This window comes from Rattus norvegicus, chromosome 7 (genome assembly GCF_036323735.1).
Source record: "Rattus norvegicus strain BN/NHsdMcwi chromosome 7, GRCr8, whole genome shotgun sequence".
Taxonomy (NCBI): domain Eukaryota; kingdom Metazoa; phylum Chordata; class Mammalia; order Rodentia; family Muridae; genus Rattus; species Rattus norvegicus.
Window position 1 is genome coordinate 45,000,704 of NC_086025.1, and position 27,484 is coordinate 45,028,187.

The 27,484-nt window shown below is 38.0% G+C and overlaps 1 protein-coding gene across 7 annotated transcripts in view; it reads right to left on the bottom strand.

The window, feature by feature from the left end:
- Positions 1–27,484, bottom strand: part of Otogl (otogelin-like) — a 145,237-nt gene that overhangs the window by 48,071 nt on the left and 69,682 nt on the right. For 5 of the 7 annotated variants that reach the window (XM_039080122.2, XM_039080118.2, XM_039080121.2 and 2 more), the window contains 6 exons: positions 20,351–20,485; positions 8,780–8,929; positions 7,050–7,169; positions 4,296–4,412; positions 2,116–2,272; positions 1,159–1,185 (listed from right to left, as the gene is read on the bottom strand). In XM_039080122.2, coding sequence (XP_038936050.1) covers positions 1,159–1,185; positions 2,116–2,272; positions 4,296–4,412; positions 7,050–7,169; positions 8,780–8,929; positions 20,351–20,485 — 706 coding nt within the window. The remainder of the gene's footprint in view (positions 1–1,158; positions 1,186–2,115; positions 2,273–4,295; positions 4,413–7,049; positions 7,170–8,779; positions 8,930–20,350; positions 20,486–27,484) is intronic. The other 2 variants (XM_039080120.2, XM_039080119.2) reach the window with 1 other exon arrangement.

Consider the following 27,484-nt stretch of genomic DNA (forward strand, 5'->3'; position numbering starts at 1 on the left):
AGCCTGGTTGCTTGCCGAACCCAAGGGCTTTGATTGCCATATTGCCATAGTGTCTTAAGTTTGCAGCGTGACGGTAAGCAGGTATTTTACAACCGTAGTAAAGTGCACCTTTATTTTGTTTCTCTGTTTTCAACAATATAATAAAATTTATCTGTAGCCGTAATGATGTTTAATAATCCCCAGAATTTATTCTGTCAAAGTAAAACTTTTCTATTCTCTGATCAGTATCCAATCCTCTCCTTGCAAATCCTTCCCAGGAACCCCAGCACCAGGTTTTTCTCCATTTCTGGGAGCCTGTTTTGAATCACACATGTAATGGATGCAAATAGATTTTCATTCTGCCTGGATTATTTTATTCAGCTGAACAGCTTCTATGTTCAATCGTGCTGCCATAAATAATAAACATCTTACTTTTACTTTTGGCTAGATCCCAAATAGCTAGAAGAAAGGATTTCAAGTGTTCTCACCACAGATAACAAACGTTGAGAGGACAGACTCGCTAATTAGTCTGGTCTTAGCATCCCACTGTGTGTCACACATAAGAACACCATCTTTTGCCACTGGTATAAAAACTGATCCATTTTTTTCTTTTTTATTTTATTTTTTTATTAACTTGAGTATTTATTATTTACATTTCGAATGTTATTCCCTTTCCCGGTTTCTTAAAAATTTTGAACAAGCTTCTTAGTTATATGTAATAATGTGTATTGATTGCCAGAGCTGCTCTATCAAACTAAAACTTTCTATTCTTTGATCAATATCTGTCATTTTCTTATTAATCCTCCTCCTATGCCAACCATCGAATTTTTCTCCATTTTGATGAATCCATTTTAAACGTGCTGTACCTTTGCTATACTTTAATATTTAAATATTATATTTAAAATTAATTTAACTGCTCATTCACTTGTGTCATTGCAAAAGTATTCTTGGAAGAAAATTCAAGAATGAATAACCTGAATTACACACTTAATTTTAGAAAATAAATTTTAACACCAGTCTCAGAAAATTAAATCAGTTGTACAAGGAAAAGCTTTTCTAACTTTGTCATTCTATTCCTGGACTATTTGTGTTTTATTCATGGTATAATTTGTTCAAAAAGTTTTATCTGAAAAATATGTGATATAATACTGCAGTAGTATTCATTAAAGTGTCACATACCTTGATTATAATATTCACAGTCAAGGGCTAAAAAAAAAAAGAAAAGTAGGTATTAAACTGCATATAAATTAAACATTACTTATCTGAGTATGCATAACATGGGGACATGCATTTATTAATAACTACATAAAATAACAGAGGATGACATCATTACTTAGAAACTTCCTACGAGCATTGTGTGTGTGTGTGTGAGAGAGAGAGAGAGTACATACATGTATGAGTTTGTGTGTGTGTATGTGTGCATGTGTGTGCACGCGTGTGTGTGTGTTGAGAAAGTACATGCATGTATGAGTTTGTGTGTGTGTGTGTGTGTGTGTGTGTGTGTGTGTGTGTAGCTGATGTTTTTAAAACAATCCTACTTACAACCTAGGCCAGCTTTAAACTCACAGCTATCTTTCTGTCTCAGCTTCTCAGGTGTTAAGATACAAGTATACCCAACGAGGTCTTGCTCAAAGGGTACTTTCGGAGATGATGTGTTTCAGTGAAAAAGGTGTCATGGCATTATTTTAAAGGTAGACAGATGCTTGGCAATTTAGAAGCAAATCACAGAAACTTTTCAAAGTGTAATCTGTTCTTCAGATGACTAACCACCCACACTGAATAAATAAAATGATGAGAGAGTGAAATCTGAAAGAAGAATTTTGTAAAGAACCTCCTTATTATCAGAAGGATGAAACCTCACAACCATAAGAGGATTGGCAGCATAAGCGATTTCTGTGAGGATGTATGTAATTTATATTTCAAAAATTGCAGGAACAGTAGTCAAACCAATAGAAAACTTAAAACATTTTTCTCTTGGACATATAATCTGTGTTTGTCAAAAGACTGAAATTTAAACAACTAAATTTAATTATAGTTCCCTGAGTTTCATGGCATTATTCCCCCATTGAAACGGCAAGTGATTTCGGATCTTCTTAAAAGCTGCCCACTTAAGGGTGTCCTATGCAAGGTACCCACCACAGACGGTGGGTGACCTCCAGTGAACAGGCACCCCTTCCTGGCAGCATTTGTAAGCATATGCAGCCACATTGGTACATAGGCATTCACAGTCCCCACCCAGGTTACAGTTACACGTATCTTCATGGCAGTTTTTGGCAAAGGAAGTAACGTCGATCTGGAAGGAAAAAGAAAGGCATTATGGTTTCAACAAGCACTGAGTGTGACTGAATTCAAACCGCTGAGAGGAGAATAAGTGCACACATTTTTCACAATGGGTGTCATCAGCGTAATTCTGCCACCTACATAGACCTTATTGTCTCAACCCGCTGTGTTGCCAAAGAAAATGGAATTACTCAGAAAAATGCACCTCAAAGAACTAGCAATTCAACAATAACAGATCTCTTTTGGCATCTGCACCAGGGCAGATTTCGGAATTTTGAAAGTGCACTGAATCGTCGTTGGCATAACCCCCTGGCATTAAAGGAGCTCGCGCTGTTTCTAAATGCTCGACGCTTTGCTTTTCTTCCTTAGTCTTAACGGCAATATGCCGGCGATGTGGGAATAGCAACGGGAAGCTCCCTTTAAATGTCTGATATCCACCTAATTGCTTGCTTGGCATTGCCCTTGTTAAATCACTGATGAGATTGGATAGAGTGTTGACAGTGTGTCACAAAAGAAGTTTTGTGTCAGTAACTTGTGTTTTCTGTTGTGTGTCAATGCATGGGTTAATTTTTCCAGCAGCAGCAGGGAGAGGACCCCTAAGATTCTGTGGCTTGGGTCCAGAATGGACACCATATTGCCTGTCGGTGAACTATGGTCCCTAAGAAGCATTAAAAAAATCTCAAAATGGGGCCCCTTCAATAAACTGGATTCTACCCACGCCCTCTTAATGTAGAGCAGTCTTGAACTCCCTTTAAATTCCTAAAAGTTCTTGGTATTATAACAGAGTTATCCCATTAATGCTTACAACCGAGGTATTTAAAATGCAAATTATAAACACGTTACATGTTAACCTAAGTTACACATTTTAGTAAACACCTGTACGTTTGATCGAGCAAAATTGAGTCAGTAAGGAGAGTGCAGTGCTTCACCGGTTTGCCGATGTCTTCAACACCTTTCTATAGCACACAAGTGCTTTGCCACCCATTGCTATTCTATTTTTGCTGTGGCTTGGTTTTGGTTAAAATGAAAAAAAGATCTCCGTGTATGCATAATTAGAAAGTCAATAGTAGTTAATATTTGGGGGGATAACCGTGATGATATTATTTTACACTACATCCAAAACTGCAGCTTTCTTTTTTTATTTTTTATTTTTTTATTTTTAAAAGTAGGTAACACTGTATCAGCTTTGAACACTGTGTTTTAGTATTCTCCTTTTCCCCATTCTCTTCAGTTCCCCACCCCCACGTTCCCTGATCCCACACACAACCCCCAGGGTACAGACTCTTGGCTTCCTTTATGTCCCATGTGTCCTTTTCTAACTCCCTAGCCTTTCTTGCTGCCTATTAATTACCTTCTTGGTTTCCTTTCTATATTTTAGGCTTCACTCTTTTACATCTGTTTACATATAAATATGTATACATTATAGGTTAGGATCTGTGGGAGATCCTAGCTGAAGGGAAACAGCAAGTGGAACAGATTTAGAGGAGAGGGGTTGTGGGGGAAGCTGGGAGGAGTGGAGAGAGAGAGGCTGTGGTTGGGATGTATTGCATGAGAGAGAAAAAGGCTGTATTAAATTACCTTCACAGCTTCTACCAGGACTCAAAATTATCATGTGAGGAAGGAGGTTAGATATTTAAGTTACATTCTTAGAATGGCTCCTAATACCACTTTAAATATGCCAGGGACCCTGCTAAACTATACTTACATAGAATGCTCACTTAAAATACTCTCTGAGGACAGATAAACATCTATTCCCTTTATAATTTACAAATATTTACAAAACCCTGTGGACACATTGTATTCCATCCACTGGAATGAACTGATCATTTACAGATGTATACTGTTAGATAAAATGGGATAAAGAGGAAAGGAAGTCAACCAAACGTCTTGCTTATACAGAGAAACACCAACAAAGGTTCCCTAAGGATGACTGTAGGACGCCTGAGAAACGTGAGTTGCTGAATTTGTCCCACCCATCCCAGTCCATACAGCAGCAAGTCTTTATATTTGAGGTTTTAGTGAAAACACTCATTTACCACATTGCGACAAGGAGCGAACACATCACTGTACAAAATGGAACATTGTCTCTTGGCATAGGGAAATTTGTTTTGGTGTGCCTCGCAGGGCTTCAGTGTCTCAATAAGATCTTCACACTGTTGAAAACCAAAGGAGAAGACGAGATTTGAAAGGGGCTAAACTCTGAAATCCAAAGACCCCTGACCTGACTCATCCTTTTAGACATGTTCAACTACAGCCTGCTTTCAACCATATAGGTTATATTATTGATAACATAAACCACTTCTGAGAAGCAACTAAGTATTAAAAAGGAGTGATATTACAGAGGAAAATTAATCATTTTGAATTTCTCACATCTATAACCTTTTCACAGAAATTTCTATGAGCATGAACGTTCCTCTTTCATGTTTGATTTTGTTCATTTTTGCCGGTACAGACCATATTCTGAGGTCTTGTATTACAGACTACCTTCTGGGGTATTAGATGTGCCGCCCACCTTCTGAAGTATTGGATGGATATATAAATTTCTATAATCTCCAGACATTCAATTTCTGTAAATTCTACAAGTTGACCTCTGCCATCTCTAACGTGCCTCTCCGAAACTTCCCTGAGAATGCCCATCAACATTTGCTCAATTCTAAACACAGAGGCAGTTTCTCAGTATGAAGTTACTTTCTTAGCATTCAATCCATCTTAAGTGTCTCTTCTGATGTGGATTCAGCACAAACGTTTTCCGTTGGGTTTCTTATAGTATACTACACTGGGTCTTCTTCTCCAACCTCTTGCTCTTACCTTTGAAAAACCTAGCCTCAAAACCCTTAGTCCCCTCATTTGATAGGGGAGTCTGAATATGCTGCTACTCACTAAGTCTGTTATATAACAGGTTGATTTACTGTATTCAAAACCAGATGTTTTCTGCTAAATATCTTCCTGTTACCGCTTTCTCAAAAGTGATTTCACAAAAGTGATTCTCAAAAGAGGCAGCAGTCTCTAGAATGGACTACACTTATTTCTATTGTATTCTGAGCCCCATTCCTGCACACATATATATACCCCCTCCTCACCTTGTCTGGAGAAGAACTCCAACTGATATTTCTGATACCAGATGGTATAAGATTTTCTTTGAGCCTTTCGAATGTATCCTTCTCATGAAGGCCTTCAATAAATACTGGGAATTTCCATTTTTAATGATCTTAAGTTGTGTTCGATTTCTAATCTCCCCTAACAGCTTTCCTTGTTGTACCATAAGAGCTGCCTGCATCTGCACTTTCCAAGACATATCCTCAGTCGTTCTATTTCTAACCCTGTGTTATAACCATATGAACCCTATGAGATGCATTCTGTTCTGTATTCTCTCGACCTCTGCTCACATCTGCCAGGTGAGTCACTTTTCCTTTGTTCTCCTTCCTATAAACAGTGATTCTCAACGTGTGGGTCACAACCCACATACCAGTCACATATCAGATATCCTGCGTATTGGATATTTACATTAAAATCTGTAACGATAGTAAAATTACAGTTATGAAGTAGCAACAAAAAAAATAACTTTATGGTTGAGGGTTACCTCAACATGAGGAACTGACTTAAAGGCTCACAGCATTAGAAAGGTCGAGATCCACTAATGGTAAAGACTTTATCTCCAGAGTATTTGTTCCAGAAATCTTTCTTGAATTCTTAAAACCACCACTTGGTGAACATATCTTCTTAAACACCCATCTATTTCCATATATTTCATTGGTAATTTTCTACATCACCTAGTAACTAAGACGTAAAAATCCCTCAATGCATATTCATATTCTGTGCCTATATTACAATAAAAAACCAGTATATTAAACAATATCTACTGAATTCATTTAGAGCAGAAAGTATTTTTGATATGCTTTAAAAGTATGAGACAAGGTATAGGTCTAAATGTCACCTTTATTACTCTCTGTACACATAATTTGTATTAGCCAAATCACTGAACCTCCTTGAGACATAATCTTTTCATCTGTAATGTGAAGACAACTTTGGCAAAAATAAAGTTGTCTCAAGAATTACATAAAAAGTAAATATGAAACTCTATCACCTATAAATTATTATAAAAACATTATTTAAAAAGTAACCTAAACCAGTCTCTTGCCTGTGCACCGTGGGAGAGCGGATCCTGCCCCTTGCCTGGACACAGTAGGTGAGCTGGCCCTGGTGGCAGTGGGACACAGGAAAGCTGGCTGCTGGCAACTCAGCTACCACCCAGACCTAGATCCAGGACTCTGAGCTGGCCCAGCACATCACCAACTGCATCTATGAACTGCTGGAGCCTATGAAGGGGCTGGTCCTGCAGAATCAAAACTGCAGGACGTCTGAGACATGGGCCAACAACAGAATATCCAGGAGGAGTTCCTGTGAGGATCCAGTGTTGGTAGTACAGCAGAAGTCAGAGGCACTGACTCAGACCAATGACTTATTACGATGAATGTTTATAAGTAACGAATTGTGAATAAAAGGGTATACTGTGGGACACTGTGAAACATCATAGCTCCCACAGAGAGAAGGTTTTTGGTTTGGTTGGATTGGTTTTGGGGTTTTGGGGGGGCTGTTTCTTTTCTGGGGTGTGGAAAGTTGTAAGGGTGATGGGTGACTATGGAGGGACAGGGAGATGAGTGGGAATGGGATGCATGATGTGAAACACAGAGAATCAATATAAAGTTTTTAAAAATAACCTAAGTAATTTTACTTCTCAGAATATTCCTTTGATAAATATGTTTGCTCTAAATTCCATATATGTAATTTACCTGTCCTAAGGCCCAGCTGTCGCCAAACACCTGAGCGTTTCGCACTTCAATGTTATTAGAGGTTGTCATATCATTTGAAGTACATTTGTCAAAGTTACCACACAATCCAGCCAGCTTGTTCTGAAGTAATAAAATTAAAATGAAATAGTTTATATTTATTCTAAGACTTAAATATACTAAAACTCAAAGGATCTAAGACATCTAAAGAACTTTCATAGAAATATTTTAAAATAAATGTTTTAAGGAAATGAGTCCATACCATAATTCAATTATGTTTATAAAATTTAATAGCCTTAACATTTTACCAATCTTCAAGCATTAGCTATCCACACTTACTGTAACATCTTAGTATTGATATCTCTAACAATGTAAGTAGAAAAGTATATACTGAATACATTTCTATATATATATATATGATATATAGTGTATAAATATAAATAATTTTATAAAGAAAACCCCACCAGATTATAAATTTAAGGAGGTTTGGTAACAGTATAAATGTTGAAACAATAAAGCTAACTGAGGTCACTACAGGTTGTGAAAGGAGGAAGGCAGTGGCCATAAGAACTATTTAAATCAGCACTGATCAGTAGATTTTCTCATAATATTGTAAAAAAAAATTTTGTTTACTTTTAGAGACAAAGTCCTGTAAGACTTTTAAAATGGATGATATTCCAATAATGATGGAAATTGTTCTTAAAACCTTGAATTGATGCTCCTTGAAATCCCTTTTCAGTACCAACAGCTGGGACTTTAAAGTAACATATTTTCCAAAAAATAATGGACTGTGCATGGGACCCATGTCTTAGAAACTGCATATATTCAAGGCCAATTACTACTTCGCCCACCAGCAAATAAACTGATACACCCATACCACAGTTTATAATAATATTATAAAAAAATTACTAATTTATAAAATATGGATGAATTTTATATTTATTTTACCAGGTGAAAGATAGACCTCAAAAATTACTAAATAATTCCGCTTAAAGAATTTTGGGGGAAGCGATTTGGGGGAAGAATTTTGGATAATAGCGATGAAAATATGATGGTATTTTTCCTGATTGTGAAGACATAGGTAAGATTTAGCAAAAAGTAAGCAGCAGAACAGAAAGTGGGTATTGATAGACTTGTTTTATACCAAACTACAGTATTAGATCAAGACTCTATACATTTTTCCAAACTATAGAGCCATAAGGTAATTTTAAAATACATTACTACTAGTTACTTACTACTACAATTTTACTATATGTTAACTCATTTTTAAAAAATCTACATCAAGCATAATAGAGAAAACAGATTATTATAATAAGTCTGTATTTACCAAAATAAATCATAGAACCAAACTCAATGGAGGAGAAAGAAGGGGGATGAACAAAACAACAACAAATACTATGGTGTTAAAGAAAAAAAAAGAACTAAGTAAGATTGATTTATATTATCGACATCAACAGAGTATTTCTTTATATTGTATCACTAAGTAATATTTTATTGTGCCACTTGTATGTGATACCAATTGTAAGGGTATACTCCAGTCTCTGAAGTCTTTCACATGGGATATTATTATAATTTTGAAAACATAACTTAGTTCAAACATAGCTCTCTACAGTTTACTAAAGGAATCCAAGAAATCCTTTAAAACCAAATTTGCCTAACAATTTGTACAGTTGTTCTTTCCTTCAAACACAGTTTCATTCATGGCATCCCACTGAGGGAATAGGTTGGCCTACCTTCCACTTTGGCCCAACTTTGATGTGGATGGTTGTCTTCTCATCCCACAGAATGGTGATATCTTCCTCTGGGAAGTATATTACTATGTAGAACCCAGCCTTCCACAGCTGGTATTCAGGTTTGCTTTCCAGGAAAAAACCTGATTGCTTCTTCCAAAAGGATAAAATGTCTTAGAATAAATATCACAGTTTCCAACCCAACGAGGGCATACAGTAATGCTTTCACGTATATATCTAACATAATTGCTTGCGGTGTTCTTTTTTCAATTCTCTAATACAAAACCAATGTTTTAAATAAATACATTATATTAGTATTTATATAAAAACTAGAGGATGGGCCCAACAAAAGACCATGGTGAAAGTAAAAGATAATCAAGAGACAATGAAGAGAAGAGAGAATGGACACGGAGAATATGAGGGAACAATGGAGATGAGAGATTGAGGATGAAAAATGCATGTGCCTCCCTTCCAAAGAAAACCTTATCTCCGCTGTGATTCTCAGTACTTAACTACAGCAGAAAAGCAGCCCTCTAATATTCTTATGATTTTTAATGAGATACAGAACTATTTTCATTTGGTAAGATACAATGCTTTAAGAGTCCAGTGAGAATTTCTATATGAAATGGTATGGTATCTGAAAAAAGAAAAATCACACACACACACACACACACACACACACACACACACACACACTACAATAATATCATAAAAGGGAAAACTTTTTTATATATGAGACCAGAAAATCTATGATGAGAATGGGGAAGGAAAGATGACATGGAAAAGGGAATGGGTTACACAGAGAAACAAGGCTGAGTGACAGACACCCAAGATAAGCTCGAATCTTAAAAAGAAAAAAAAAAAGCAGTTAAGGCTGAAGCACAGATTACATAAAAATTCAAAATATAATCAATAAAGGTTTGAACAGGGAAGTATTAGCCTATGGTTTGAAAGTACAAAGGAACTAATTTACCAAGCTAAATAGGCTAAGAGGGAGCACATTGGGGAGCCAGAGGACCTGGAACTGTGACTATGGCCTTGAATTGAGTTCATATGATGACCTTGAAAATACATAGTCGTATTAACGAGAAGAAAACTGATTTATCCTAGCCAAAACAAAAATGGGAAACATATAAAATTCTTGATCCATTTTTCTTCTCTAAATATAATAAAGTACATAGTGGGAGAATGCCATAAGAGAATGGTGTTTAAATGAACATTTCAAAGGACAGATGTACTAAACTTATATAAAGTTTTTCCATCTCCTATACTAGTATTATAACTATACCGTACACTGCAGATATAACCATCCATATTGTCAACCAACTTTACCTAGCCTCAAATTCTTCTAGTGCCCAATCTTCTATTCTCACCAGCTAGAATAGTCACATTATCATCTGAACCATCTCAGACCTATGCACCTGATATTCCTCCTGCTAGATCCTGTAGTCACGGAGTGTGGCATAATTGCCTTATTCCCTTCTTGACTCAAAGACCTCCTTCATCACGAGGATCTCTTAGTCCCAAATATACGGATACATATTGATTTATAGACTGATTTGGGTCAATGCTTTGTGTTTTAACGCTCTATAGTTCCCCTCCTGAAATCAAGCTTACTTTTGAATCTGTGATCTGTGAGCCAAGCCTAATGGACTAAAGACAACGCACCTGTGCGTTCCATGGCACCCTTACACCTGTACGTTCTTCATATAGCATCACCCACCTCTCAGCACTGGTTTTCAGCTTCTTGCTTCACAGCCTCTACTTAGGGACCACTGCTTTACTGCATCCACAGCATAGAGCCAGGACAAGGTTAGGTTGAGCATGGGAACCAAGTACAAAGAGTGACAGGATTTGGCCATTCACACTTGGAAAGTCTACACTCACCATGAAGGGACATGTGTCCAATAGAGCACATATCAAACAGACAGAAAAACACCATGACAAAAGAAACAAAGAGGGGGCTGGAGAAATGGCTCAGTGGTTAAGAGCATTGGCTGTTCTTCCAGAGGTCCTGAGTTCAACTCCCAGCAACCACATGGTGGCTCACAACCATCCATACCTGTAATGGGATGCCCTCTTCTGGTGTGTGTGAAGACAGCTACAGTGTACAGTATATATATATATATATATATATATATATATATATATATATATATATATATTCTCAAATCAATTTAAAGAAACCAAAATGGAAAATGGACCCTACATTTTCATTTATGGAGGCCTCATAATTTGTATAGCCTGATCTATATCCCTAAATCACTGTGTCATCACATCACCTTTTATCTTCATTTTACTTTCTAGCAGGTGTTTTGCTTTATTTCCTGACTTGTCTATATCATCTCTCCCCACCCCAGCAGTCTCGTTTTAAATCAAGAGCACACCTTTTTTGTTTGCCATTAGCTACAAAATGCTTCTTACATTAGGTAAGGCAGCTTGTGACCAGAATGTCCTTCCTAATCAAAAGAAGTGACTGCCCTCCATACTTTTCAAGTTATCAGCTAACACTTCTTTTAAAAGAGTCAGGAATAAATTGTCCAAAATAGAAACCAGTGCTTTAGAAAGATAGCCCTTCAAACAAAACTAAACATTGCTAGAAAAAAAATGTGTCAGAAATGGAGATAATTAAAACATTTCAGAGGACAGCTTAGGTGAATTTATAGAAGATCTTTAATTTGCATACCTGATTGATTTATAATTTGCATACCTGATTGAATTATAGTTGTGCATTTACATAAAAACAGAGTTGTTTATTCATTTCTCTGGATGAGCAACACATTAATTCTGTAGTAAGTGGCATTTACTATATTTGCACTTATGGTCACCCAGAAAGACATTTTAGCTGGAAACATGTTGGCATCAACCTATTCTTGTGACTTTTCTTACTCTTACTTTATTCCCACACAATCTAAATAAAGAAGGTTCATCAGCGCTGGTGCAGCAGTGAAAATTGGAGGCCATGAGTTACACAGAACTGCAATTATCACTTCAGAAATGTGCCAAACTCTCTTCATATGAGCACTTACCAACTTCTCCCCTCTTGAAAAGGCACCCTTGATCACTTCAAGACATATTAGTACAGAAGTTCTCGAACTTCAGTACTAGGATTTCTTTACTATTGAAAACCAAAGTAGTGGAAAATAATAATGATAATCCAAGCACAGAACAGACTATATAAATTAGATTAAATAAATTAGAAGTCCCGTTCAAAATGAAAAAGTGAAGTCTTTTGTTTAAAACAGGAAAGTATTTCTCTTTTTTAGCAGAGAGGATTCATGTATTCTCTCGACCTGCCATATCAGTTCACCCTCAGGCATGCCAGTACCTAAGGAAAAGCACAGAACCTGGCCCTTATAGCAAACGTTCCAGATGGCTTTCATGAAAAAGTATTTTAGAGAAAACTTAGGAAAATAGTGTTTCTGAGAATTCTGTTTGAAACGGTGCCCTTTATTTTTTTTCTTTTTTTCAGAGCTGGGGACCGAACCCAGGGCCTTGCGCTTGCTAGGCAAGCGCTCTACCACTGAGCTAAATCCCCAACCCCGAAATGGTGCCCTTTAAAAGACTACTGTCAGATCACACACTTCTAACATCTAAAGTTCAAACTCTTTGCCTTTAAAATGAAGCTTGTGTGACTTCGGTCTGTGAGCTTCTGGTCTGAGCCTAGAACCCTTGACAGTCACTCCTACTTCCAACACCTTCCGTGTTCTCATGTGCTAGGAACATGCCTACCAGATTCTCTGCCACACCCATGCTCTACCATCCCAGGGACTTGGAACCTGAGCCAATTGCTACTATCAACCATGACATTTGGTCTTCCAACTCTGCTCCTTTGAATGGGTTCGTTTCTCTGCAATGCTAACCCTCTCCCTGGTCATCTAGCTAATCCATCTCTTCTTCCAGGATTTACTTGAGGTTATGTCTCTATGTGAAAAATAAAAATAACAAAGATATTATAAAAAGGAAGGAGTCATCAGATCTTAAAATTCATTACTGAGTTCTTTTATTACAATCCTCCTAGAACTGAAGAATGGGGCTTTGGAGTCATGTTGGGGGGAAGCTGGAGCTTGAGAAGTTCAATGAGGTTACAGATGGGGGTGCTAAATCAGTTCTAACTGACTCCAAATCTATGTTGCAAATCCCCTTTAAACGCGGGGTTGTTTGAGTACAGTGGAACCTGTGAGTCTCAACCCCTTTGGGGCTACCTATCAGATATCCTGCATATCAGTTAATTACAATATGAATCATAAGAGTAGAAAATACACTTATTAAGTAGTAATTAAATAATTTTATAATTAGGAGTCCCCCACAACATGAGAAACTGTATTAAAGACCATTAGGAGATATTAGAACATATCACAGCATTAGTACGGTTGAGAAGCAATGATTTAGTGCCCCTCCCCAGGAGTGCTTCTAGAAGCTTCTGTACACTCTGCCGCAGCACATCACACTTCCGAATTTTACTCTCTTTAAGGAATCCTTCACTTGAACATGTTACTTAAAGACAAGCAGTGTCTTTTCACTATTCCAGCCTAAAAATTGAGCACAAGTTTTCATATACCCTGGACATTGTGGATGGATTAGTAAGTAAGTAGATGAATGAATAAAAATGACAACATCTTCTAATTGGACAAACTCCCCGTTTATACAACAATAACTAAAAGAGACAATGATCTTCATATGTTGCTCATAGACACACCAGAAAGACATAAACACACAACGAATTTGACCTCGGGGTGATGATAATCTATCAGGGATTTTGAGCGCTTCCTGAGAAGATTCCTGAAGGAGATAGGTCATACTGTATGAAATATGTTAAGTGAAAAAGGAACTTCAGAAATCACTTCTTCTAAATATACAGATGAGAGTGAAAAGAAACTAAAATGTAAAATAAATGAAAAGATTCCACTCCTGGAACATGGACTTTAAAAAAGGCCACAAGAGATGAGGCAGAAAAAAACAGCCAAATTGGTAAGAACCTAGGAGGACAACAGGAAGAAATCTGAAAGTTTTGAAGCCCAAGAGACATGGGAAGACAGAATTCTATATGGGGAGATGCCGCAGTGAGTAGAGTGGGATAAAGATGGAGCTTTAGCCGAGGTATCAGAAACACAGACTGAGGGGCTACTGAAGAAGCTCACATACCAGATAATGGTTCCCAAGGCCAGAACAGTGCTCATGGCTAGGAAAGATCATAGACATGATTGAAATATGAAGACATATAATATAAGCTGTAGATACAAACAGTATGCAGTTCATACAAAACCACACACACACACAGAGAGAGAGAGAGAGACAGAGAGACAGAGAGAGAGACAGAGAGAGAGACAGAGACCTCCCTGAACCCAAATCCTGTGGGAGAGAGAGCTGAACATCCAGACGTGCGGACAATCCTGAGACCTACCTCAGGGCCTACTGCCACTTCGGCCTACTTCTCCTCATACTCCTGGCCCAAGAGGAAACTGTATAGTGCCTCTGGATACAGGAATATAGGAGCAGTCAGTAGCAGGAACCTGCTGGTTTCTGACTGTGCTGGCTGTGTATGGAACTGAACTGAACCAGTCTCACAGCTCCCTGCACTCAAATCCTGTTGGGGAGAGTGATGAACCATCAGAAGTGCGGACACTCCTCAGAACTCAGGGGAAACAACTAATTTGTGCCCACATTCCTGACCCAAAAGGAAATCGATTAGTGTAACCTGTGCACTCTCGGCACAGGGACCTAGGAGCAGTAAGGGGCAGGAGCCTTCCGGTTTCTGCATGCACTGAGAGTTAAAGCCAGTCATCAGGAGTGGCTACACAACTGAGAGCAGAGCTCTCTGTTACCAGATCTGGCTGAAGGAAGGCAGACCTACAGGAGTCCTGACACACAGGTCTATAGGAAGTTCAAGCCACTGTCAGAGACAGCAAGACAAGTTAGACCAGAGACAAATTGATGGTGAAAGGCCAGCACAGGAACCTAAGCAACAGAAACCAAGACTACTTGGCATCATCAGAGTCCTGTTCTCCCACCAAAGAAATTACTGGATATCCAAACACACCAGAAAAGCAAGATTTAAACTTAAAATCACATTTTATGATGATGATGATGGTGGTGGTGGTAGATTTTAAGAAGGACATAAATAATTCCCTTAAAGAAATACAGGACAACACAAGAAGAACAAGTAGAAGTTCTTAAAGAGGAAATACAAAAATCCCTTAAAGAATCCCTTAAAGAATTACAGGAAAACACAAACAGGTGAAGGAAATGAACAAAACCATCCAGGATTTAAAAACCTAGGGAAGAGATCAGGAGTCATAGACACAAGCATCACTAACAGAATACAAGAGATAGAAGAAAGAATCTCAGGGGCAGAAGATACCACAGAAAACATAGACACTACCGTCAAAGATAACATAAAATGCAAAAAACCCCTAGCCCAAAATATCCAGGAAATCCAGGACACTATGAGAAGATCAAACCTAACAATAATAGGTATAGAAGCGAGTGAAGACTCCCAACTTACAGGGCCAGTAAATATCTTCAACAAAGTCATAGGAAAAAAAAAACCAAACTTCCCTAACCCAAAGAAAGAGATGCCCATAAACATACAAGAAGCCTACAGAACTCCAAATAGATTGGACCAGAAAAGAAATTTCTCCCCCCACATGATAGTCAAAACATCAAATGCACAAAATAAAGAATTTTAAAAGCAGTAAGGGGAAAAGGTCAAGTAACATATAAAGGCAGACCTATCAGAATTACACCAAATTTTCACCAGAGACTATGAAAGCCAGAAGATCCTGGACAGATGTCATACAGACCCTAAGAGAACACAAATGCCAGCCCAGGCTACTATATCCAGCGAAACTCTCAATTAACATACATGGAAAAACTAAGATATTCCATGACAAAACTAAATTTACACAATATCTTTCTACAAATCCAGTCCTACAAAGGATAATAGATGGAAAACTCCAACATAAGGAGGGAAACTACACCCTAGAAAAAGCAAGACAGTAATCTTGCAATGAAACCAAAAGAAGAGAGACACACAAACATAATTCCACCTCTAGCAATGAAAATAACAAGCAGCAACAATCACTATTCCTTACTGTCTCTTAACATCAATGGACTCAATTCCCCCCAATAAAAAAGACATAGACTAACAGACTGGATATAAAAAGAGGACCCAGCATTTTGCTGCATTCAGGAAACACACCTCAGAGACAAAGACAGACACTACCTCTAGTTGCTAGAAAACAAGTTTCCAAGCAAATGTCCCAAAGAAATAAGCTGGACTATCCATTCTAATATCAAATAAAATCAACTTTCAACCAAAAGTTATCAAAAAAGATAAGGAAGGACACTTCCTATTCATCAAAGGAAAAATCCACCAAGATGAACTCTTAATCCTAAATATCTATGCTCCAAATACAAGGGCACCTACATACATAAAAGAAACTTTACTAAAGCTCAAAGCATACATTGCACCTCACACAACAATAGTAGGAGATTTCAACACCCCACTCTCATCAATGGACAGATCATGGAAACAGAAAATAAACAGAGCCATAGAGAAACTAACAGGAGTTAATGAAACAAATGGACTTAACAGATATTTATAAAATATTTCATCCTAAAACAAAAGAATATACCTTCTTCTCAGCTCCTCACAGTACTTTCTCCAAAATTGACCATATAGTCAGTGCCAAAACAGGACTCAACTGATACAAAAAGATTGAAATAATCCCATGCATCCTATCAGATCACCAAGGACTAAGGCTGGTCTTCAATAACAATAAAAATGACAGAAAGACAACATGTGTACAGAAGGTGAACAACATTCTACTCAATGATAACTTGGTCAAGGAAGAAATAAAGAAGGAAATTAAAGACTTCTTAAAATTTAATGAAAAGGAAGACACAACATGCCAAAACTTATGGGACACAATGAAAGCAGTGCTAAGAGGAAAACTCATAGCTCTAGTGCCTGCAAAAAGAAACAGGAGAGAGCATATGTCAGCAGCTTGACAGCACACCTAAAAGCTCTAGACCAAAAAAAAAAAATCAAATACACCTAAGAGGAGTAGAAGGCAGGAAATAATCAAACTCAGGGCTGAAATCAACAAAGTAGAAACAAAAAGAACTATACAAAGAATCAACAAAACCAGGAACTAGTTCTTTGAGAAAATCAACAAGATAGATAAATGCTTGACTAGCCAGAGGGCACAAGAGTGTATCCAAATTAATAAAATCAGAAATGAAAAGGGAGACATAACAACAGAATCTGAGGAAATTCAAAAATCCATCAGATCCTACAACAAAAGCCTATACTCAACAAAACTGGAAAATCTGGAGGAAATAAACAATTTTCTAGACAAATAAGAGGTGCTAAAGTTAAATCGGGAGCAGATAAATCATCTAAACCACCCCATAACTCCTAAAGAAATAGAAACAGTTATTAAAAGTCTCCCAACCAAAAAAGCCCAGGACTAGATGGGTTTAGTGCAGGATTCTATCAGCTCTTCATAGAAGACCTCATACCAATACTGTCCAAACTGTTCAACAACATAGAAACATAAGGAACACTACCCAATTTGTTCTGTGAAGCCACGATTACACTTATACCTAAACCACACAAAGACCCAACAAAGAAAGAGAAGTTCAGACCAATTTCCCTTATAAATATCCATGCAAAAATATTCAATGAAATTCTTGCAAACCAAATTCAACAACACATCAAAATGATTATCTATCATGATCAAGTAGGCTTCATCCCAGAGATGCAGTGATGGTTCAATACAAGGAAATCCATCAACATAATCCACTATTTTAAACAAACCCAAAGATAAAAACCACATGATCATTTCATTAGATGCTGAGAAAGCATTTGACAAAATTCGACACCCCTTCATGATAAAAGTCCTGGAAAGAATAGGAATTCAAGGCCCATACCTAAACATAGTAAAAGCCATATAGTGCAAACCAGTAGCTAACATTTAAACTAAATGGAGAGAAACTTGAAGCAATCCAACTAAAATCAGGGACTAGACAAGGCTGCCCACTCTTTCCCTACTCATCCAATATAGCACTCGAAGTCCTAGCCAGAGCAACCAGAAAACAAAAGGAGGTAAAAGGGATACAAATTGGAAGGGAAGAAGTCAAAATATCACTCTGTGCAGATGATATGATAATGTACTTAAGTGACCCCAAAAGTTCCACCAGAGAACTACTAAGCCTGACAAACAACGTCAGCCAAGTGGCTGAGTATAAAATTAAACCAAACAAATCAATAGCCTTCCTCTACTCAAAGGCTAAACAGGCTGAGAAAAAAATTAGGGAAATGACACCCTTCACAATAGTCACAAATAACATGAAATAACTCTGTGTGACTCTAACCAAGCAAATGAAAGATCTGTATGATGAGAACTTCAAGTCTCTGAAGAAAGAAATTGAAGATCTCAGAAGATGGAAAGACCTCCCATGCTCATGGATTGGCCATTTTACCAAAAGCTATCTATAGATTCAATGCAATTCCCATCAAAATTCCAACACAGTTCTTCACAGAGTTAGAAAGAGCAATTAGCAAGTTCATTTGGAATAACACAAAAAAAAAAAAAAAAAAACAGGATAGCAAAAACTATCTTCGACAACTTCTGGGGAAATCACCATCCCTGACCTCAAGCAGCATTACAGAGCAATAGTGATTAAAAAAAAGAAAAAAACCTATATAGTATCAGCACAGAGACAGGCAGGTAAATCAGTGGAATAGTATCAAAGACCCAGAAATGAACCCACATACCTATGGTCACTTGATCTTTGACAAATGAGCTAAAACCATCCAATGGAAAAAAAAGATAGCATTTTCCACAAATGGTGCTGGTTCAACTAGAGGTCAGCATGTAGAAGAAGGCAAATCAATCCATTCTTATCACCCTATACAAAGCTTAAGTCCAAGTAGATAAAAGACCTCCACATAAAACCAGATACACTCAAACTAATAGAAGAAATTGTGGGGAAGTCTTGATCATATGGGCACTGGGGAAAATTTCCTGAACAAAACACCAATGGCTTATGCCTTAGGATCAAGAATAGACAAATAGGACCTCATAAAACTGCAAAGCTTCTGTAAGGCAAAGGACACATCATTAGGACAAAACAGCAACCAACAGATTGGGAAAAGATCTTTACCAATCCTACATCTAATAGAGGGTTAATATCCAAAATATACAAAGAACTGAAGAAATTAGACTCCAGAGAGCCAAATAACCCTATTAAAAATGGGGTATACAGCTAAACAAAGAATTCTTCCCCTGAGGAATATTGAATGGCTGAGAAGTACCTAAAGAAATATTCAACATCCTTAGTCATCAGGGAAATGCAAATCAAACAACCCTGAGATTCTACCTCACACCAGTCAGAATGGCTAAGATCAAAAACTCAGGTGACAACAGATGCTGGCGAGGATGTGGAGAAAGAAGAACGCTCTTCCATTGTTGGTGGGATTGCAGACTGGTACAAATACTCTGGAAATTAGTCTGAAGGTTCTTCAGAAAATTGGACATTCCAGTACCTGAGGACCCAGCTATACCTCTCCTGGGCATATACCCAAAAGATGCTCCAACATACAACAAAGACACATGCTCCACTATGTTCATAGCAGCCTTATTTATAATAGCCAGAAACTGGAAAGAACCCAGATGCCCTCAACAGAGGAATGGATACAGGAAATGTAATACATCTACACAATGGAGTACTACTCAGCTATCAAAAACAATGACTTCATGAAATTCATAGGCAAATGGATGGAACTAGAAAATATCATCCTGAGTGAGGTAACCCAATCACAGAAAAACACACATGATATGCACTCGCTGATAAGTGGACATTAGCCCAAAAGCTAGAATTATCCAAGATACAATCCACAGACCACAAGAAGAAGGACGACCAAAGTGCAGATGCTTCAGTCATTCTTAAAAGGGAAAACAAAACTATTCATAGGTGGGGATATGAAGGAAAGTTTGGAGCAAGCTGTCTCCTGAGAGGCTCAGCCAGAGCATGTCAAATACAGAGGCGAATGCTAGCAGCAAACCATTGAACTGAGAATGGGATCCCCAATGGAGGAATTAGAGAAAGGATTGAAAGAGCTGTAGGGGCTTTCAACCCCGTAAGAACAACAATGCCAAACCAACCAAAGCTCCCAGGGACTAAATCACTACATGGACTGACCCATGGCTCCAGCTGCATATGTAGCAGAGGATGACCTTGTTGGCCACCAATGAAAGGAGAAGCTCTTGGTCTGCCAAGGCTGGACCCCCCAATATAGCGGAATGTTGGGGGGTAGGGCAGGAAGGGGGATGGATGGGGAGGGGAACACCCTTATAGAAGAAGGGGAAGGGGATGGGATAGGGGTCTTATCTCCAGGAAACCGGAAAAGGGAATAAGATTTGAAATGTAAAATATATATATATTCAATAAAAGAAAAAATTTTAAAACAGAGAAAAAAATCAAGATCTATACAAACCATGGCTAAGCTGTTTTCTGGACCATTAGTAGAAGTTATGATTATCACAAAAGAAAGGAGTCACTAACCTGTTTGTAAGGAGCATCGTTGAGGTAGATTTCAGTGTCTCCAATTGATATCAAAACACTTTTAGAACAAACAATATCATTGTCAAAGCACTTCTTGTTCTGGGAAATCACAGATATACCAGAATCATCTGTACTCTGAAATATGTCAAGAACATTTTATTGGCACAATAAATTTATACACTATATGTAAATTCTAGATATTTTTAATAACAAACATAAAGACAACCAAGGTTTATAATGACTCATAACTTCTAAAAAGAATGTACTTCTAAAGCAAAAATAAAAATTATATTTATCTAAAAATGAGAAAATATTCTATTAAAACTCCACAGTCTTTAAATAATTGCCCCTAACACTTTCTTTTCAAACTTTATTCTAGCAAAGCTTTTTAGATACATTTCATTACCATAGCTTTACTTGACAACCATTATAGTTTTCTTTATTATATGTAATCTTACCTATATATTATTACCTAAACTAACATCTATTTTCATTTTTAGAAAATATATATTTCCCTTTATTTTATCGATTTTTGGACTGCTTACTACATCCAAGGAAGAACTGACATAGATGCAAAGCTGTGCTCTGAACTAGCAGAAAAAATAGTGCCCTTATTTGAGGGTTTGCTTGGAACTTCATGACATCTCATCTACTTCTGTCAACATCTGAACTTGATTTTTATTGAAAAACGCCACATTTTACTGTTTAAAAAAGCCAGCTTTCTGGAAGAAAACTTTTTAAACATTGGAGTTATTGTGACTCAAAGCCTCACAACATGCGGATACAGACATGGGCCTCTCTGTCAAAGGGGCAGCTGATTGTTGGGATGCAGTCTCTATATTCAGGCTCTCTGACTCACATCCTCTCATACCCATTCACTTAGCATCACTGAGCAAGTGCTCACAGCCAGAGCTCCATGCACTCGCCATGTTAGAGTGGGATTGCAGCACTCCCTTCCCCAAACACACTCCAGCTGCAGCAGGGTGGGACCCCTACACGTCACATGGCCTTGATGAGGATAGCACAGAACTCTGGGATGCACAAGTGAGATCTGAAGTTTGGACTGTCAGCAGTTCTTAAACAAGCCTTCCTATCACCTGCCTTGTGAGAGCGTCCAGAGGGCCCGTTGATGTCAGCTTTGTGTGTAGACCTGTTCCAGGATGCTTGTTACATTCCTTTCCTACCACACATAAATGCCCTGTGTATGACAGGCACGATATTCAAATAAATCACTCCTTGATATGTGCTTATGGATCAGAGTTCAGCCCACAGCCATCTTCTCAAGCAAAAAGGGCCATTGACCTTAAGCAATGGCATATGCCATCAATTTGGCAGTGACATTATCTTGCTGTTAACCGTCTAGGACAGGATTAGACATCGGTGTTCTGCCTGGCTTTCCTGTGACTGGTTAAGTACTCTGAGAGACATGGAACTTAAACTTATCTCCCTGAAATGATCCCCTAGCCGTTGAGAGAGAAGACAGAGTCCACAGTGTGCTGCTTTATGCAAGCCACTGCCGTGGTGATGTCCTGGCTGTGAGTAGCATCTCTGGGATGACACTGACCTAAACACACAATCAAGGATGTCGTGAGAAATGGAAATGACACTTCCATGGGCTTTCTGCTTCAGTAAGTTAAAAGATTCTGCTTCTAACTGGTTCTTTTGTGCTTGCAATCCTTGGCTTCACAGTTTCACAACTTAAAATTTTCATATGTGTATACTGTATTTAAATAAGTCTCCATCTTTATCCTTTCTCCAATGATTCCTTCATCTGCCCCCCAACTATCTCTCTAGCTTACTGCCTTTTTATGTAGTTGTTATAATGGGTGTGTGTGTCTGTCTATATGTGTGTGTGTGTATCTGTGTCTGTATGTGTATGTGTATGTATGTCTGTGTGTGTGTGTATGTATGTGTGTATGTGTGTCTGTCTATATGTGTATGTATGTGTGTATGTGTGTCTGTGTGTCTGTGTATGTGTGTATGTGTATGTATGTGTATATGTGTGTCTGTCTATATGTGTATGTATGTGTGTCTGTGTGTCTGTATGTCTGTGTGTATGTGTATGTGTGTGTATGTGTATGTATGTGTGTTTGTATCTGTGTGTATGCATGTGTGTGTATATGTGTCTGTGTGTGTGCATGTGCGTGTGTATGAATATGTGTGTATATGTGTGTCTGTGTCTGTGTCTGTGTGTGTGCATGTGCGTGTGTGTGAATATGTGTGTATGTGTATATATGTGTGTGTGCTTGTTCGTGTGTGTGTGTGTGTGTACATGTCAACTGGTAGCATCATCATTTGATCGCCTTGTTTAGATGATCAAATTGTTGAGATGCTGTGGATGCAGTGTCCCTGTCACATATAAAAGACACAGTCTACCAGCAGACATTCTGCCCCTTTCAATCATTTCTTCCTCTCTTCCATGATATTCCTGGAACCTTGCATAAATCAATGATGTTACAGATGTACCATTTGGGGCCAGGTACCCCATGGTCCAGTGTTCCCTACATTTTGACCGGTTTTAGTTTTTTGTGATGGTTTCTGTCTTTGATGAGGGACAAAAGCTATACTTATTGGTGGGTATAAGACTAAGTGTTGACAATGGAGTTAATGTTATCCTGGTTTAAGGACACGTGAATAGTTGGTCCTTCTCTAGATTTCATGTGCTCACCAGCCATGGGCAGTTGGCTAGCTTTACAGTCCTAGGCATGAATTTCCCTTTATTGAGTGGACCCTAAGTCCAATTAGAGAGTTGTTGGTTACCACCAAGGTATAACGCCACTATTGCCCCTTGAGCATAGCTTGCTCTGCTGGTTATCATTGTGGTTTATAGACATCACAGTGGGAGGCAGTTGTTGACTGATTTTCTTCCATAACACATTCGTGTCATAAGACTTTATTACTAAAAAAAATGCCACTTTTCAAAGACCCTCTCACCACAGAGTTGACACCTGAGTGACCCTAGAGCCAACTGTCCCTCCCATCATGGCTTACTATGGAAACCAACCACCAGTGTCACTGGAGTATAGGCTGAGCACCGGCCTCCAGAATATCACTAGCTAGAGAGAAAAACAACATTGGAATCATGCATTTTGGAGGAGATGAAAATCTGAGCTGAGACACCAGGTAAAATGTACCACACATACACAGGCTTATACCTACCTGACAGACTATACAGGGGATGCTGGCGTACATGCATGAACAAGAGATGTGCAAAGATATTGCACCCATGAACAATTCCTTTTCTTCTCTTTTAGTTTTCTCTTATTTAATATCTAATTTCAACTTACTGGACTAACTTTGCCTTATGCTGTCCAATTGCTTTCCTTTTGCCTCTGAATAGTTTTTCCCAAAGAACAGGAGTGGGCCTAGAGTTAGAGGCTTCTCTGCCTCAACCTCCAAGGGCTGAGATGGTCTTAGGTTGTCTGACTGCATTGCTACCTCCTTTTATTTCCATCCTATCTTCAATGAAACAGCCCTGAATTCTTGCTTTCCCTTTGTTGTTTCCTCTTTATTTACTTTATGTTCTCATGATTAATAGACTGGATTGGCTTATTTCCTTTCCATCTATACCCTCGGTGACAACGTCTTATATCACACCATACCACCAAGTCAGATTACACAGCCGAGCAAAGTCATGCTTCACAAAGTACAAAACGTCCCATAATGAACACAAACTAAAAGTAGTCCACGACCACAAATCCATCTTTGTAGAAAGTATGTGAAGGGATTCTGTTCACTGATGAGAACCACAAAGGCATCAGATCATAAGAAGAAATAAGCAAAACTCAGACAAGAAATAACCAATGCCGATCAAGACTGTGTGCGGATTATAAAAACAACTAAATTTATATACATCCCTCAATAGAAACTCTGAATGCCATGGTCTTATTTCTCTAATCAAAATGCATAGACTAGGATTGTAGATGTTAAAACTGGACTTATCTATTTCTTGCCTACAAGAAATGTATCTCACTGGAAAAGAGGAATACATAGCCTTAGAATGAGAGGAATGGAAAATATCCCAAGCAAATGTTGTTAGAAAACAAGCAGGCATAGAAATACCAACATCCAGCGTAATACATTCCAAACTAAGATTAGTCAAATGAAATGAAGAAAGCCAATTATACAATTTTATACATATACATATCTATATATATATGTGTATATATATATGCATTGAACCCCACTATATTTAAAGGTAGAGATGGCTCCAGCACAGGAACAATGAGTGACTATAACACCCGACTCTCACGGATAGGTAATCCAGGTGAATCACCAACAAAGACGCATCAGTTTTTCGTTACGTGATACAGCAAATGAGTTTAACAAACTTCCGTGATATTCCAGCCAAACATTGCAGAATACGCATTCTTCTCACTGGTCCATGGAAATGTATTATTTAAAATATTTCTAGAAAATATGAGGACCCAAAACATGTTTCAACAAATGTAAAGAAACTCAAAATAGTTTCTTGGATTCCACCTGACAGCAATAGAACAAAGCTGAGCTGAAAGTGAGTAGCGAAACCACCCACAGGACACACACAAACACTTAGAGTAAAGGATGGCGCTTGATGAGGAGTGGAAGGGGTGTTTCTAAATTCCTAGAATCGAATGGAAAAACAGTATCATGCATAACATCTTTCAAAAAATATAAAATGCCTTGTAACAAACCTAACCAAGGAAACAAAGGAATTCTACAACGAATGTTTTTAAACAACTAAAGAAATGGAAGAGGGTTCTAGACGTTTTAAAATTCCTTTGCTCAAATGCCAATAGAATGAGTGTATTGTGAATAGTTACGCCACCCAAACTAATGCACAGATTCAATGTAATCCCCCGTCAAAATTCTGTTGGTGTTCTCAATAAAAATAGAAAAAAAAAATGAATGCTAACTTTAGTAGGAAAGCACAAAATACCATGGGCATTCGATGCAATTCTAAACAAAATAATTCTGTCAGAACTGCAACACTACAGAGTCCTCGAAAGAACAACATGGTATTGACACAGAACAGATGTGTAGATCACTGTAACAGAGGAACAGAATTAAACCCAGACAGCAAAAGATATCTAATTTTCAACATAATTTTCAAAAGTATACATTGGAGAAAAGAGGCCTTTTAAATGAATAACTCCAGGGAAAATAAATTTACACAGAGAAGAGTCAGAGTACAGCCTCCTCTCTCACCTTGTTAAAAAAAAAAAAAGTCAGATGGAGTCATGATCAAGACACAGGGTCTGAAACTCTGAAGCTAATAAGAAAGACCCAACAAGCAGCTGAAAGAGTCAGATGCAGATATTTGCACCCAACCAATGGACAGAAGCTGCTGACCCCTGTGGTTGAATTAGGGAAAAGCTGGAGGAAGCTGAGGAGGAGGGCAACCCTGTAGGAGGACCAGCAGTGTCAATTAACATGGACCCCTGTGGTCTCTCAGACACTGGATCACCAACCAGGCAGCCTACACCAGCTGAGATGAGGCCCACAACACATATACAGCAGAGGACTCCCGGGTCTGAGTTCAGTCAGAGAAGATGCACCTAACCCTCAAGAGACTGGAGGCCCCAGGGAGTGAAGAGATCTGGGGGTGGCAATCCTTGTCCAGAACAGGGTGGGAGGGTGGGGGGGGATGGGATGTGGAACAGTCAGAGGGTGGACCGAGAGGGAGATAAAATCTGGACTGTAAAAAAAAGATTAAATAAAAAGAAAAAAAGACTAAAACAGTGGTTCTCAACTTGGAGGTTGAATGATCCCTTAACAAGGGTCATCTAAGACCATCTGCATATCAGATATTTACACTGTGATTCATAAAAGTAGCAAAATTAAAGCTATGAAATGGCAAAAATTAATTTTATTATTGGGCTCACCACAACATGAGGAACTGAGTTAAAGTTTTGCAGAATTAGAAAGATTGAGAACCAATGCTTTAAGATACAAGCAGAAGAAAGGAACTTTTGAAAAGGATTCCAACGGTTCAAGGAATAATGCCAAGAACTGAAAATAATTACATTACACATAAGTTAAAAGGTTCTTCACAGAAATCAAAGTAAAGAGAGAGTCTGCAGGCTGGGAGAAAGTCTTTCCTAGATGTAGATATGACAGAATTAGAGTATAGAAAGAACAAAAATAAATCAAGAATGAAAGCGCATTGTGTGGTCAATAAATGAAATTAAGCAAAAACTTTGAAAAGATGAAATGCAAATGGGAAAAAATATTCAACATCAAAAAATGTAAATTGAAATTGGGTTAAGATTCCCTCTTTTCCCAGTCAGAACGGCTATGACCAAGAAAGCATATGGCAAAAATAATGAGAAAGAGGATAAATGAGAGTCTTTATAGACAGGAAAGAAGATACAAAGAGACACCATGAGAATCAGTATGAAGATTCCTCAAAAATACGAAAATCAGATCGTCCTTGAGACTCAACTATAACCCTGCTGAGTATATGCCGGAACCATTGTATATATTCACAAGTAAAATTCTAGGGTCATAGACACAAAGAGTGGAATAACGAGGTGAAACTGATTAACATATTTGCCAGCTCATATACTTACCGTTTTCCCAGGGGGAAAAAGTGTTTATACTTTTTTGCATATTTCCAAAGTGGTCTTTCTCTCTCTAAATGTCAAAAGTATTTGTCCCTCACCCTTCACTAACTTTAAAGGAGACTTCATCAAAAGGAGAAGAATGGAGACATCCCACAGTATCAGCTCTAGACTAAGAAGTGGGGTACAATGACTGAATATACAATGACATAAACAGAGATGGCCCTAGGTTCATTTAATGTAAGGTAGGGCTGGGGCATTACCATGGAATCACAAAAAAATATAAAAGCCCCATAGAGACTCCCTGGCTGTTTGCTTTTGAGACAGATAAGGATATGTTTTCCTCATGAAATAACAGGAAAACGTTATTAAAAGCATATGGATTTTCATGTAAACTCTATACATAGATTTTTCACATCACTAGCAATATGAGCATTAAATCAATATACATCCTAGTTTGGCAAAATTATTCCTGCTTGTTAATAATTACTTTAGCAGTTCCTAGAGGAGAGGGTTTAGTGAATGGTGTTGACAGAGTAATTAATGTGTCGGTGTGGCTCATTCTCCTTGATAAGTGCAGGGAGCTCTTGGC